Source organism: Pseudopodoces humilis, chromosome 14 (assembly GCF_049639895.1).
Source record: "Pseudopodoces humilis isolate 2021_Gansu_Grassland_sample_001 chromosome 14, ASM4963989v1, whole genome shotgun sequence".
Classification (NCBI taxonomy): domain Eukaryota; kingdom Metazoa; phylum Chordata; class Aves; order Passeriformes; family Paridae; genus Pseudopodoces; species Pseudopodoces humilis.
In genome coordinates, this window is record NC_142213.1 from 13,572,396 (window position 1) to 13,585,144 (window position 12,749).

The 12,749-nt window shown below is 41.7% G+C and overlaps 1 protein-coding gene across 1 annotated transcript; it reads left to right on the plus strand.

The window, feature by feature from the left end:
- Positions 1-915: 915 nt before the first annotated feature.
- Positions 916-12,285, plus strand: DNAJA2 (DnaJ heat shock protein family (Hsp40) member A2). Its single transcript, XM_005526381.3, has 9 exons — positions 916-1,093; positions 3,873-3,932; positions 4,918-5,138; positions 6,418-6,498; positions 6,818-6,951; positions 8,139-8,335; positions 9,732-9,876; positions 10,049-10,176; positions 10,676-12,285. The coding sequence occupies exons 1-9, from the start codon at positions 1,016-1,018 to the stop codon at positions 10,862-10,864; spliced, it is 1,233 nt and encodes a 410-aa protein (XP_005526438.1). The 5' UTR covers positions 916-1,015; the 3' UTR covers positions 10,865-12,285.
- Positions 12,286-12,749: the final 464 nt, after the last annotated feature.

Genomic DNA, 12,749 nt, shown 5'->3' on the forward strand with positions numbered 1-12,749 from the left:
CCCTTTGGCCACAATACCCCGTGCAGCACTTCAGACTGGAGCAGAGTGGCTGGGTAGTGTCTGGTGCAAAAGGACCTGGAGGTGCTGGTCAACAAAGGCTGAATGTGAGCCAGGTGTGCCCAGGTGGCCAAGAATGCCAATGGCCCCTCCTGGCCTGTATCAGGGATAGGATAGCCAGCAGGACCAGGGCAGTGATTGTCCCAGTGTACTGGGCACTGGTGGGGCCATGCCTAGAGTGATGTGTCCAGTTCTGGACCCCTCAGTTCTGGAAGGACATTAAGGTGCCAAAGCGAATCCAGAGAAGGGACAACGGAGCTGGGGAAGAATCTGGGGTACGGGTCTGATGAGGAGCAGCTGAGGGGGCTCAGCCTGGAGAAAAGAAGGCTCAGGGCTGAACTTAGCACCCTCTACAACTCGCTGAAAGGAGGGTGCAGCCACGTTGGGCTCCGGCTCTTCTCGCAGGATGAGAGAACAGTCTTAAGGTGCACCGTGGGATGCTCAGGTTGGACATAAGGTAAGAATTTTTTCACAGAAAGAGTGCTTAGATATTGGAAAGGGCTGCCCAGGGAGGTAGTGGAGTCACCGTCCCTGGGGTTGTTTAAAGAAAAGCTGGACATTGGACAGGACACTCAGTACCACGGTCTGGTTGACATGGAAGTGTTCAGCCATAGGTGTCGCTGGACGATCTTAGAGGTCGCCTTAAAGCCTGGTGACGCTGTGCAGTAAGAGACGGGACAGCTGAGGATGCTGTTCCCGGCGCGCTGCTCGGGTCCCGCTCCCCGCCCGGCAGCCCCGCCCGTGCCCTCACAGCCCCCGCGCACAGCGCCCCCTGCCGTGCAGCGCCGGAACTGGGTCAGGGGCGCCGCGGGGGCGGGGCCGCGCGCCTCGCGCGTCGCGGCGCGGTGACGCAGCGCGTGCGCGGTGACGTCGCGGCCGGTCCGTGTCCGTGTCCTGCCGCCGGTCTCGGCCCTGCCCGCGCCGCCCTCGGCCCGCTCGGCCCCGCCGCCGCTCCACCATGGCCAACGTGGCCGACACGAAGCTCTACGACATCCTGGGCGTACCGCCCGGCGCCTCCGACAATGAACTCAAGAAGGTGCGGCGGAGGGGCGGAGGCCGGGAGGTGGGGGGGCGGTGGGCCCGGCCGGGCAGGGCCCCGCGGGCGGGCGGCGAGGGGAGCGGGGCCGAGCGGGGCGCGGGGCGCAGCCCACGGGCGGCGGGGCTGAGGCCTGCGGGGCGGGCGCGGATCGGTGCCCGGTAGGCCGCGCCCGGGGCCGGGCGGTCGGGGGAGGCCGCGGGCAGGGCAAGGGCCCGGCGGGAGGACGGGGCGGCCGGGCTCGCTGCGTCCCCGTCCCGGCGTGTCCCGCGTGGGCTTCGGGCGCGGGCGGGACGCAGCTCGTCCCGCCTCCGCGGCACCGCGCCGTGCGCGGCCGCAAGGGCTTTTTGGGGGTGAGAATCCCTGTGGGTCGATCCTCACCGGTGCCATTGTCTGCCCCACGTGCAGGCCTTGGGGAGGAATCGGTTTCGCTCATAGATGCGATTCCTCCCAGGCCGAAAGTGGCAAGGCGAGGTAAACAAAGAGGGGAGGTGAAAACTTGGAGCCAGGTCGTCGCTATAGCAATTCCATCCTGTAGTGTATAAAGCACCGTTGGGTTTGGTTTTTTTCTTTTTTTTTTTTCTTTTTTTTTCTTTTTTTTCTTTTTTTTCTTTTTTTTTCTTTTTTTTTTTTTCTTTTTTTTCTTTTTTTTTCTTTTTTTTTTTTTCTTTTTTTTTTTTTTTGTGGAAGGCCTTAATGACCGTTTACACGTGAGGGAGGAGAATGAACCAGACGGTTCACTAGCAGAGGCTTCCGCGGGTGGGTGGTGCTGGCACCAACAACTGCGCCTTACCCGTCATGCACACGGCAGCCTAATTTGTGCAGGGATAGGCAATTGCAGTGTTGAAACTGTGCTAGAGATGGAAGGCAGGCGGTGAGAAGGTTGTGTTTTGTATACAGCACAGTTCACCAGAATATTTTATTTTCTTACAGGGTTCACTTAAAGCTATCTGTGTCCTGTAAGAATGAAAACCAGAACAGTTTTCTGCTAGGACATTAACCAGTATTAATTACCACATATTAGACTAATCGTGGAATGTAAGGTTTCCAACTGTCTGCGACACCAAGGAGTTCATGTATATCTTATTGTCATTGAAAGGTTTCATGGATGCTTTAAAATCTGGTATTTTAACATATATAGAACTATAGAAAAAATGAAATTAATCTTAGTCTGAAGAACAGGCTTTTACAGTGGCTAAATTAACTTTTACTGAAGTTCTATGTATTCCCAGTGTAGACATTGATTCTGGATTTGGTTCTGATGAAATAAATAGTGGTGGTTTCCTTTAGGGCCACGGGTAGTTGTAAGAGTTGCTCTGGCCTGGAATGATGTTACCAGCACAGATGTGAGGGCTTTCTCATTTTAAAGATCACCATTGCAAGCTCCTTTTTTTTCCTGATTAGATAATGTTACTTAGGTTATCAGTTTAGTGGTGTTTTGTTTTTTTCTTGGTTGTAATACTTAAAATATATGGGGAACATCCATTATAACAGAATACAGAGGTTCGTGGAACGTTATGCTTTGTTCCTGATGGGTAATTTGTCCAGTAAGATGTATGAGTTTTGATTTTTACACTTACTGTGCTTTAGAATATTAGACTTGTAATATCAACATTGTTTTTATTTCATTAGCTCTTTATCATGTCTTGATTGCATGCAAAAGTACAAAGTGTTTAAAGATAAAATCTGTAATGAGAAATAGGTGTATGGATAGAGAAGAAAAAGGAAATTGTTCAGAAGTTGTGATTTCTATAAAGCTTTGTCTGTAAAGCTCTTAACATTATAGTTCTAAAGAGTTAGTTTAGGCACTGTGTTATTCAGTAATAAAGTGTGTTTAAAATCCTCTCCAAGAATTGATACTTCAGTTTTTTGCATCACTGTAGCTTTTTTAACAGGTGTAATTTGAAAAATAGAAGACTGTATACAATGTAATATGTTAATATCTTTCCCCTGAGTGTTTCTGTGGGGTGTTGAGGTGGAATAGAAGAAGGGTTGAAGGTTCTACTGTCATTAGCTCCAGTGAGAGGAAAAGTCTTTGCCTGCTGTGTTGTTTGCTTTGATCCTCTCAAGTCTAAGCAGAACAGATGAAGGGTTGCTGAAAAACCAGTGATGGTCCCGAGTGTCAAAGGGCTGGTCAGAAAAAAGCAGTCTGGAAAGTCCCTTCTGGGGATTTGGCTGTACTTACTCCTCCTACTGATTTACAATAATGGAGTTAAATAAAAGCAGTGCTATGTACGTTTCTGCACACGTAACTCATATACTCAGCTCAGGTGAACTCTTCCATTGGTGCTAGGTAGGGAAGAAGGAAATGGTTGTTGTGACGAGTGGTTGTAGGGTTGAATGGGAAGCTGAGGCAGCCATTTTGTTGTTACTGTACTGCTGTGATTGAGGGCAAAGACAAATGGGTTCAAATTTACTCCTGTGGTGTAGGGTTTAAGTGGTTTCTAAAAAGTAAGTCGTGTTAATGAAAGTCAAATGGGATTCTCCCTCTAAGTTAATGAGGATAAGCAGGAAAACTAGTTCTAGCTATTGTGTGCCATAGCTGTGTTTAAATGCAAGTCTAGTTAACGTATGCATGTAGCAATGGCAAAATTTTTTTAGGTTGTATCAATGTATGAGTTACTACACTATAACACTATATACACTATATAGTTATATAACGCTATAATTTCACTTTGCTTTATTAGGATTTTCTTTCTTCCTGGGGGCACTACTTGAGTTTCCCAGAAAAGAACTGATCAATGGAAATTTTAACTAATTTTCTACTTCTTTCAACTAGGCATACAGAAAACTGGCCAAGGAATACCATCCTGATAAGAATCCAAATGCAGGGGACAAAGTAAGAAAGACTCATCTTTTTTTTTTTAAATACCTTAGGTTTGCTATTACAATAGTAGCTAAGGAACTGAATACAGGTGCTGGGGGATTGCTTTTTAGGTTGTTAAACAATACTGTGAGAGGGAGCATTATCTGGTCAACTTCTCCCCAGTCTCAAAATCTGCCATGTACCTCATGACAAAATGCAGCAGTTGGCTGAGTCAAATTGGTTGAGAAGGTAATGCTGAGGAAAAAAACTGCTTCTCATTTGCTGAGATAATGTCAGCTGGCATTGACATCTATGTAGGAATATGAGAAAGACTGTCTGTTTTTCAAGTTTTTCCAACATGGAAAAACATATGTGTAGAGATTCTAAAAACTGCTGCAGCATAAAATGAATTACATATGTGGGAAGGTTGAATTTGATTTGTTATGCTAAAAGCAATTCTAAAATTGTCAATTATGTTGACTCCGCTGATTGTCTTTAACCAAATTGAAGTTGTGATGGCTGCTTAGAGGTGAGCAGAAATGACTGTTAAAAGATACTAATTTGCCAAATACACTAATGTACATTTCAGTAAGCTACTTAATTGTTAGTGTATTTTAAGAGCCCAACATCTTGAAGGTTTTGCGTAGTTAATAGGTTCCTTAGTATGTAACTTTTGGGTATTCTGCCTTTTGGCTTCTGCAGTATTGTATTGTACTTGAGGGTTTTCTTCAGTTGGATTTTTTTTTATTTGTAGGAAGTCTGTTTTAAGCTAGTAAAGAACAAAGTCAACCAAGTTTTGCAGTAAAATGTCTTATTTTATGATTAGATTTAACAAAACTAAGCCCAAGTCTGACTTTAAAGTCTTGCTAAGAATAAGTTATGTTAAAATGAGGGTGGAAAAGTGTTTCATTGTGTACATTCTTAGTTGATAGGTGTTCATGCGGGGAGAGAAACTCATAAAATGCTGTCTTGAAGTTCTAAATTACCATGCACTGTTTTGACTCTATTCCTCTTCTAGTTCAAAGAAATAAGCTTTGCCTATGAAGTATTGTCAAATCCTGAGAAACGTGAGCTGTATGATCGATATGGAGAGCAGGGGCTCCGAGAAGGGAGTGGAAGCAGTGGAATGGACGATATTTTCTCCCATATCTTTGGTGGTGGATTGTTCAATTTCATGGGTGGCCAGAGTAGAAGTCGCAATGGTAGAAGAAGAGGAGAAGATATGATGCATCCACTTAAGTGAGTACCTTGATGCTACAGCTTGTACTTTGAAGCTTTCCTGACCATGGAAACTCTACTGGTTTCTATTCTTGATACACTTCTCAGTTGAGATTCTCTGCAGTCTGCACCACTCTTCAGAGCTGCATGTTGTGTGTAGAGCAGGGGTCAGTCATCCCGAGTTACTTTCTTTGGTTGAGTAATCTAGAGGCTACCATATACTTTGCTAGGTTATTTGAATTATGTACTTTGTTAGCGTTATTTTCTTTGTTTTGCTCCTTAATTATGTTTGGTAGTTCTAATGGAAAACCCTTCAACAGCCAAGTATTACTCACCAGGCAGATTCTTGGGAAACTGGAGGTGCTCTGGAAAGACTTGAATTCATAGGGCAGTGCCAGCTGGAATTATGGTTGAACCTCATAATTAATGGAAAAGTATGTGTGGTGGCTTTGGTTTTGATGTTGTTTGTTTTGTCAAAGCCATTCTTGAGTATCACATCTAACTGTGTTTTGGAGATATCTTCTTGCAGTCATGGCTGGCTTTTTGCCTGCTGAGCAGGTCCCTTTTAAGAACTTCAGTTAAGCAACATCTTTCCTGTGGTTGGCAAACCGTGCTTGGTGAAGTCTGTTTAACTTCACATGCTTGCATAGTTTAGTAGCTAGTTTTTATACTCCATGGTGTGTTATTAATGAGCTTTGATTTTGTTGTTATTTGTAAATACTGATGCCAGGCAACCTGTTCTCAATACATTGAGCTGAAATTTCTATCTACTAACAAACCTTTTTAGGAGAAACACTAAGAAGTTAAGTGGCCTTGGGGATATGCTAGCCCCTCCCCACTAAACTCTCTTGTGTAGAAAACCCAATAGAGTAGTAAGCATTCTATATGTGTTCTTATGTATTTATGCAATAGACAATATTATTGTCTGGATTGTTTACAGAGGTTTGTTTCTCACCTGCCTAGTAGAATTAAAAATAATAATTAATTGTGACTGTATAATAGCACTTAAAGTTCTAGATAACCTTGTTTCCTATTGAGAAACACAACCAATCCTATCTGATTTCTTCTGATTGAATTACAGCTTTTCTCTGAAACTATATCCAGATTTACAAGTGTATGTTGATATATATAGATTTATTTTTTTTCAGTAATTCTTTGGGGAAGCCAAAATGGTGCAGATTTAGTCTTGTTAGGAATATCTACGTTTTTTCTGTTTTTATTTGTCCTAGGCAAGTATTTTAATTACATGGGGAAAATAAGTTGTTAAATGATAACCCAGGAGAAATATTTTATTTTGTAGAGTCTCTTTAGAAGATCTGTATAATGGAAAGACAACTAAACTACAACTTAGCAAGAATGTTCTTTGTAGTGCATGTAATGGGTAAGTTTGTTTGTATTTTTGAGTTCTCCGGTTGTTTTGTTGGCAGATAGTGTAATGAAGGATCTCCTGTGTCAGATCTTTATCAGTATTTGACTTACTGGAGCCTGCTTTCAGACCAGCAAATTGTTGAACTTGAATGATGCTGTTGATGGAACTGGAACTATTTGACGGCTTTGTGGGGGAAGGGTGGGAGAGCAGAGGACCTAACTGTAATTGGCAGTGCAGTTGGGTATGCAGGCATGTTAACCTACTGCTAGAGGGGTTTCTGGTTTCTTTCTGAAGAACTTCCTTTTCATGCAACTGATGCTTTGTGCTGCAGGCAGGGAGGAAAGGCTGGCTCCGTTCAGAAGTGCAACGCCTGCCGGGGCCGGGGTGTGCGCATCATGATCCGGCAGCTGGCCCCGGGAATGGTGCAGCAGATGCAGTCTGTGTGCTCTGACTGCAATGGAGAAGGTAGGCCAGCCTCTGCTCTGTTACTAAATGTGCTTGCTTGGATACAGCCTCCTGCTCAAATCTCGGGAGGAGCTTATCCAGGACACTTCTGCCCTTACCCAGTCAGCTCACTATGGTGGCAGCATGGAGAAATCATTTCAGAAGAGCAGCAAGATTTACAGTGTTTAATGTACTGAAAAGCAGCCTAGAAGCTCAAGCAGTAGGGATCATCTTTAAAAACACTTAGATATGAATATTACTTACTGCTATTACTGTTAGAGTAAAAACCCAAGATGTTGCTGGTTTAGGAGCTATTTGTCCTTTTGCATCTCCTGATATCCAAGGCCAGTTGTAGGTTAAAAACAGGAACCTGAAGTTGAATTTTTAACTTCTTCAAATTTAAATGATATCTTTGCCTGAATTGGTTCTGTTTGGGGATAACAACTTCAGCACTTCATGTGATTCCTTTTTAAGTCTTCTGCAGTTGGCTGAGTAGTAACATCACCTTCTGGATGATTTTATTCGTCACAGCACTCAAGCTACAAAGAGTTGTATTTTGTGACTTGTCAAAACATTTCATAAATTATGTTGTCTTTAACATTTCATATGCCTAACCTACATATTTTCTGGTTTCAACTGCATCATAATGTTATGCTTTGTTTCACAGAAAGGTGATTTAAGGTGAGAAGCTTAATATTTTAAGCCAAGTGCATCTGCTTGTGGCACTTAATACCGAAATTTTACAGTCCATGTGTCCTAATACTCTGGTTACTGTGTATAGAGACAAGAGCTCACTGGAAAAATAAAGGTGAGGTAGAACAGAGCATTGAAGCCATTTTGGATTGTCACCCTTCAATTTGCTGGAAACAGGAATTACCTTTGTAGGGGTGAATCTGACATGATAAGCTCTCTTTCCATTTTTGTATGCAGGACTCTAGTTCTGCTGGCTGCATTTACTCAGAACTGTCTTGTGGGGATATTCTGGGAGATGGGGCAGTCAGGGAACTTTTTTTTTTCTTTCTCATCCTTCCCCCTCTCTCAGCTAGGCTAAATGAAGCCTGGATTTCCTCTTGTGAGGAATTCATAAAGCAATATCTAATTCGCTACTTGTGTTGCAGAAATTCTTCAGCTTGCTTTCAAATAGTTTTTCCTAGGAATTGGGTGTGACTGTGTTAAAATCTCTGAACTCAAAATTTGTCTTTATTTAGGTGAAGTCATTAATGAAAAAGACCGCTGTAAAAAATGTGAAGGGAAGAAGGTGATCAAAGAGGTAAAAATACTTGAAGTCCATGTAGATAAAGGCATGAAACATGGGCAAAGAATTACATTCAGTGGAGAAGCAGATCAGGCTCCCGGTGTGGAGCCAGGCGATATTGTCCTTTTACTCCAAGAGAAAGAGAATGAGGTAATGCTTTTGAGTTTATCTTTTAAATGCCTTTTATTCCAGTTGTTAATATTTAAGTTACATAGATGGCCATTAATTTAAAGTAATTGATACTGTTGCAGCTCTGGGAGAGATGGTGAATAGCTTTTAATAGATTTATAGTTTGTAACGTGGCTTTCATGGTGAGCCATAAAAAACTGGGCAAGTCCTTAGCCAGAGGACAGGCAGCTTCTGGTGCTTCCTAATGCTAATAAGAGGTAGCTTTCTCAGATAAGCTCAGACTGACTTTGATACAGTAGATGCAGTGAAGAGCCATTCAGGATGTTAGCTTTAATCTGCTTTGCTCGTGACACTAACAGAATTCTAAGTGTAGCTTTTTTCCATGTCTTGTGACATGGCAGGGAACTCCTGATAAACCCCCAGATGGTGCTTTCTGTGTCTGCTACTGTAGTTTTGGAAATAACACAAAATGGTGATGTTGCTGATTCACTTAACAAAACAAACATTATTATTTTATGCTAGTTTGGTATTCACTGTATTCTGGACTACATACACTGCACTTGGAATTAAATATTGCAATTTATCTTTTCCTGTTAAAACTCATGTGGGGCAGAGTTGAGGTGACTGCTCCTTTTTTAATCCTGTTGTTAAAAAATGCTAGATATAGCTATGATGAAATAAGAAATAGTTTGTGTGTTGCACTTGAGGAGGGATTTTGTGTTGTGATGAGTAACATGGGGTAGAAATTTGAACTCCAATCATATTAAGGTTATAATGTTGGCAGTCTGCTAATTAGGTACTTTGTAAGCTTTTCAAAGCTGCGTCAAGGACTGCTAATCTGCCAGCCAGTCTGTAGTTTTTCCTAGTGAGTAAAACTAGACAGACTTTGTGCTCTTAAAATTTCCTTTGAGGTGGGACTCATGGTCCTACCAATGAACAAATTTTAAGTTTTACTCAGATGAAGAATCCTGACTTATGTGGCCTAAATATCACTTCTGACAGCTGTGGACTAAGTGATCGAAGTCCTGCTGTAGGTCAAGGGAGCTAAAGCAGATATGCTTGAGGACAGGATATGAAGAACAAAGATGTGGTTTATATATTCCAGTGCAGGGGAAATAGTGTCAAACTGTTACCAGTTTTATTTATGGGTTGCTTGTGTGGAAGATGTTGGGGGTGAAAGAGCAGTGCTGCTGTACAGGCCACCTTGGTGCATGGTGTGGTTTGGCTTTAGATGACACTTGGTCAGGCACAAAATTCCCAAGCATGTTAAGCCATCTGAATTAATAGAATCAAGTTCACTTCATACAAAGGCTGTTGCTCTGACATTGAATTATAATAATAATAATGAATTCTCAATAATGAGTCTGGTGGAGTTGTGATTATAGTACTAGAAAGAAGTATCTCCTTTGTTTGCCAGGTGTTTCAGAGGGATGTGAATGATTTGCATATGACACACAAGATTGGACTTGTTGAAGCACTGTGTGGATTTCAGTTCACATTTAAGCACCTTGATGGACGTCAGATTGTGGTTAAATATCCTCCTGGGAAAGTAATTGAACCAGGTAGGCTTGACCTGATAAGGATTTGTTTATGCTTTTGTGATTCTTCAGCACTTAATCCCACCCTTGGTGTCCTGTTAACTGAACCTAGGCTAGGGAAACAGAGAACTGTGTGGAGAGAGAATGGCTCTGCACTAGCACTCTCCTTATTACTTTACTTCTCTTTGAATTCCAGGTTGTGTCCGTGTAGTCAGAGGTGAAGGAATGCCACAGTATCGCAATCCTTTTGAGAAGGGGGATCTCTACATTAAATTTGATGTTCAGTTTCCTGAAAATAACTGGATTAGCCCAGAAAAGCTTTCAGTAAGTAGTTTTTCAATCATAAATGTGGTGTCTTACTTGACAGAGTGTGCAAAGAGCCTATGTTGCACCTCACGGGCTTGCTTTCAGTGCTTAATTTAGATGCAAGTAAAGTTCCTTTAACCTTTTTCACAGGCCATGTGTTACTTGGAAATGCCCCTTGAAATATGAATTTATGGAAGTTGTATTTAAGAGCTGTGCAGATGGTACACAGATGAGGGCAGGAGGAGAATCTTTCTGTTGCTTTGTGATAAGTTTACAGAGTGCAGCTGTATTTACTGATTGCACTTTTGGTTGATGATATGTGGAGCTGCTGGTTTTCTTCAAGTGGTGTCTTCTAGTTGATACAAATACTTTAAATGACTCTGCAGTTCAGGGCTTTCATCAACATAGACTTCTAAACCAGACCTGCTTTTAGAGGTGTCTTGAAGTTGTGGGAAACGAGTCACTTTATTTAGGAGTTGTAGATGCAATACTGAATGCATTTCCTTTTTTGGGGCAGGAACTCGAAGATCTTCTGCCAGCTAGACCAGAATTTCCCAATGTAATTGGTGATGCAGAAGAGGTAGATCTTCAAGAATTTGATACCACTCGTGGTTCAGGTGGTGGCCAGAGACGTGAAGCTTATAATGATAGTTCTGATGAAGAAAGCAGCCATCATGGACCTGGGGTACAGTGTGCCCACCAGTAAACATTTGTCTAAAAAAGTTGCACAAGGATTTTCTTTCAAATTTTGCCTGACTTGTTTTCAACAATCCAGCTGGATTGTATAAGTAATCCAGATGAACCAATGGACATCTATTGCTGTATGTGTAACTTTTAAATTGGTCTATAGTATCTACAGAGTGTAATTTAAACTAACCACAAGCTTACATCTTCATTTTGACTGTGTAGCAGAATAAAGCACTTGAAAGGAAGACGAGACTCCTTTTCACATGGGTTTTAAGTTTGTCCTCGTATCTGTGCTTGATTTTTACCAGTTTTGTGTAGATTTTAAGTTTCATATTTTAAATTCAAATTCTACATTGTAAAGTTTGTGTACAATTTGTCCTGAGGCTTGGTATTTGGCTGCACCTGCATAAGCTGCTACAAGTAGAATCAAGAATTTCATAGCCTGTATCTATCATCTAGATGCATGGTAAATGGGCTTTGCACATAATGGGTTTAGAGCTGACTGGGAACAATGAAAGACTAAATTAGAAGTGGTTGTAAGTTTTTTTTCTACCATCTTGTGAACGGTTTCTGAAATGAAATAAAAGCAGTTGGTGTATAATATATTTCCTTTTGCCTTGTAACTCTTACTTTTCCAGTGGCTTTAACTAGTCTGTGTATGAAAAGACTATGTAGATGATAGATATTTTATAAACACAGGGAGGCTGAAGCTGCTTTAAGACTAGGTGATGGTTAGATAAGAATTGTGTGCCACATTCAAGTCTCTTTCTGAAATGAGAGATGACTAAATGGGCACAGGGAGGGTTGCAGCCATGTCCCCTTTGTGTGAAGAAAACACAAGGATATATGAATTCAGTCTAAAGATAACAAACCCCTTAATTGGGAACGATTAAATTCTGAAATAATGGTGTCTTTCTCTTAGCCTTTGAATCCTATTCAAAGCCTGATTCAGCCTCACTTCCTAGAGAAATGTTTCCAGTTTAAAAAAAAAATGTTTAACCTGGAAACATAATAAATGTAGATGGTTTTGTTACTTCTCTAGTAGTTGGCACTTTGGTTTTAAGTATGAAGATACAAAGATCTCCAGCTGCTGTTCTATTACTATTAATGGGCAAAAATGCCAGAACAAAGCAAAATGTGACCTTACCTAAGGAACCGTTGTGCATGAACAGTGTTGGGTTGGTAAGCTGCCTTTATAGCAAGGTTTCTCTCCTGTTTAAGTGAGAAAGTTGAAGCTCTACTTTTCTTTACAAATCTGAAGTGTGACTTGTTTAGTTATTTCTCTGATAGTTGTTGACACTTTATTGATGAGGTTGGAGGGACAAACTCCAAGGGTTTCAATGTGCTTGGATAGGCATTGGCATTTGAGTGTTGCTGAACATCCTTGTTATAGACTCTAAAAAATGAAGCAAAAATAAATACTGTTTGATCTGTATTTCAGTACTGACTTATGATCTGGCATTCTCTAGTGGGTCTTTTATTTTCATTTATTAAAACTTGGCGTTGCTTTTTGTGAAACCGTGGTGACATGCTGATCCTTTCTCCTGACTGATCTCACCAAGGAGTCAGTCTTTGTAACCTGCAATGCTTAAACAATTACAACACCTGTCTTCTGCTTAGAAGTCCTTGCAAAACAGAGCAATACTCTAAACTTTTAATCCCCATGCAGACTGAGTTTTTTTGAAGGGGAAGAGAGGAAGGGATTCATGGTAACTTTTCAGATATCTGAAGTGAAGGGGTGGAAGAAGAAGCTGAAGAGCAGTTCTGCTTCAGTCCTCAGGTGGCATTAATTTGGGCTCCTTCCAGCAGCACCTGATAACAAATTCTAATTTTACCTGTCATCTTGCACATTGCTGTCATGTCACTCACAAGACTGGAAATAAGTTTTATTCCTGTGTTAGATT

Coding starts and splice junctions, on each gene's coding strand:
- DNAJA2 (XM_005526381.3), top strand. CDS start 1,016: ATGGCCAACGTGGCCGACACGAAGCTCTACGACATCCTGGGCGTACCG. Junction 5,139..6,417: donor GATATGATGCATCCACTTAA/GTGAGTACCTTG, acceptor TTTATTTTGTAG/AGTCTCTTTAGAAGATCTGT. Junction 10,177..10,675: donor TTAGCCCAGAAAAGCTTTCA/GTAAGTAGTTTT, acceptor TTTTTGGGGCAG/GAACTCGAAGATCTTCTGCC.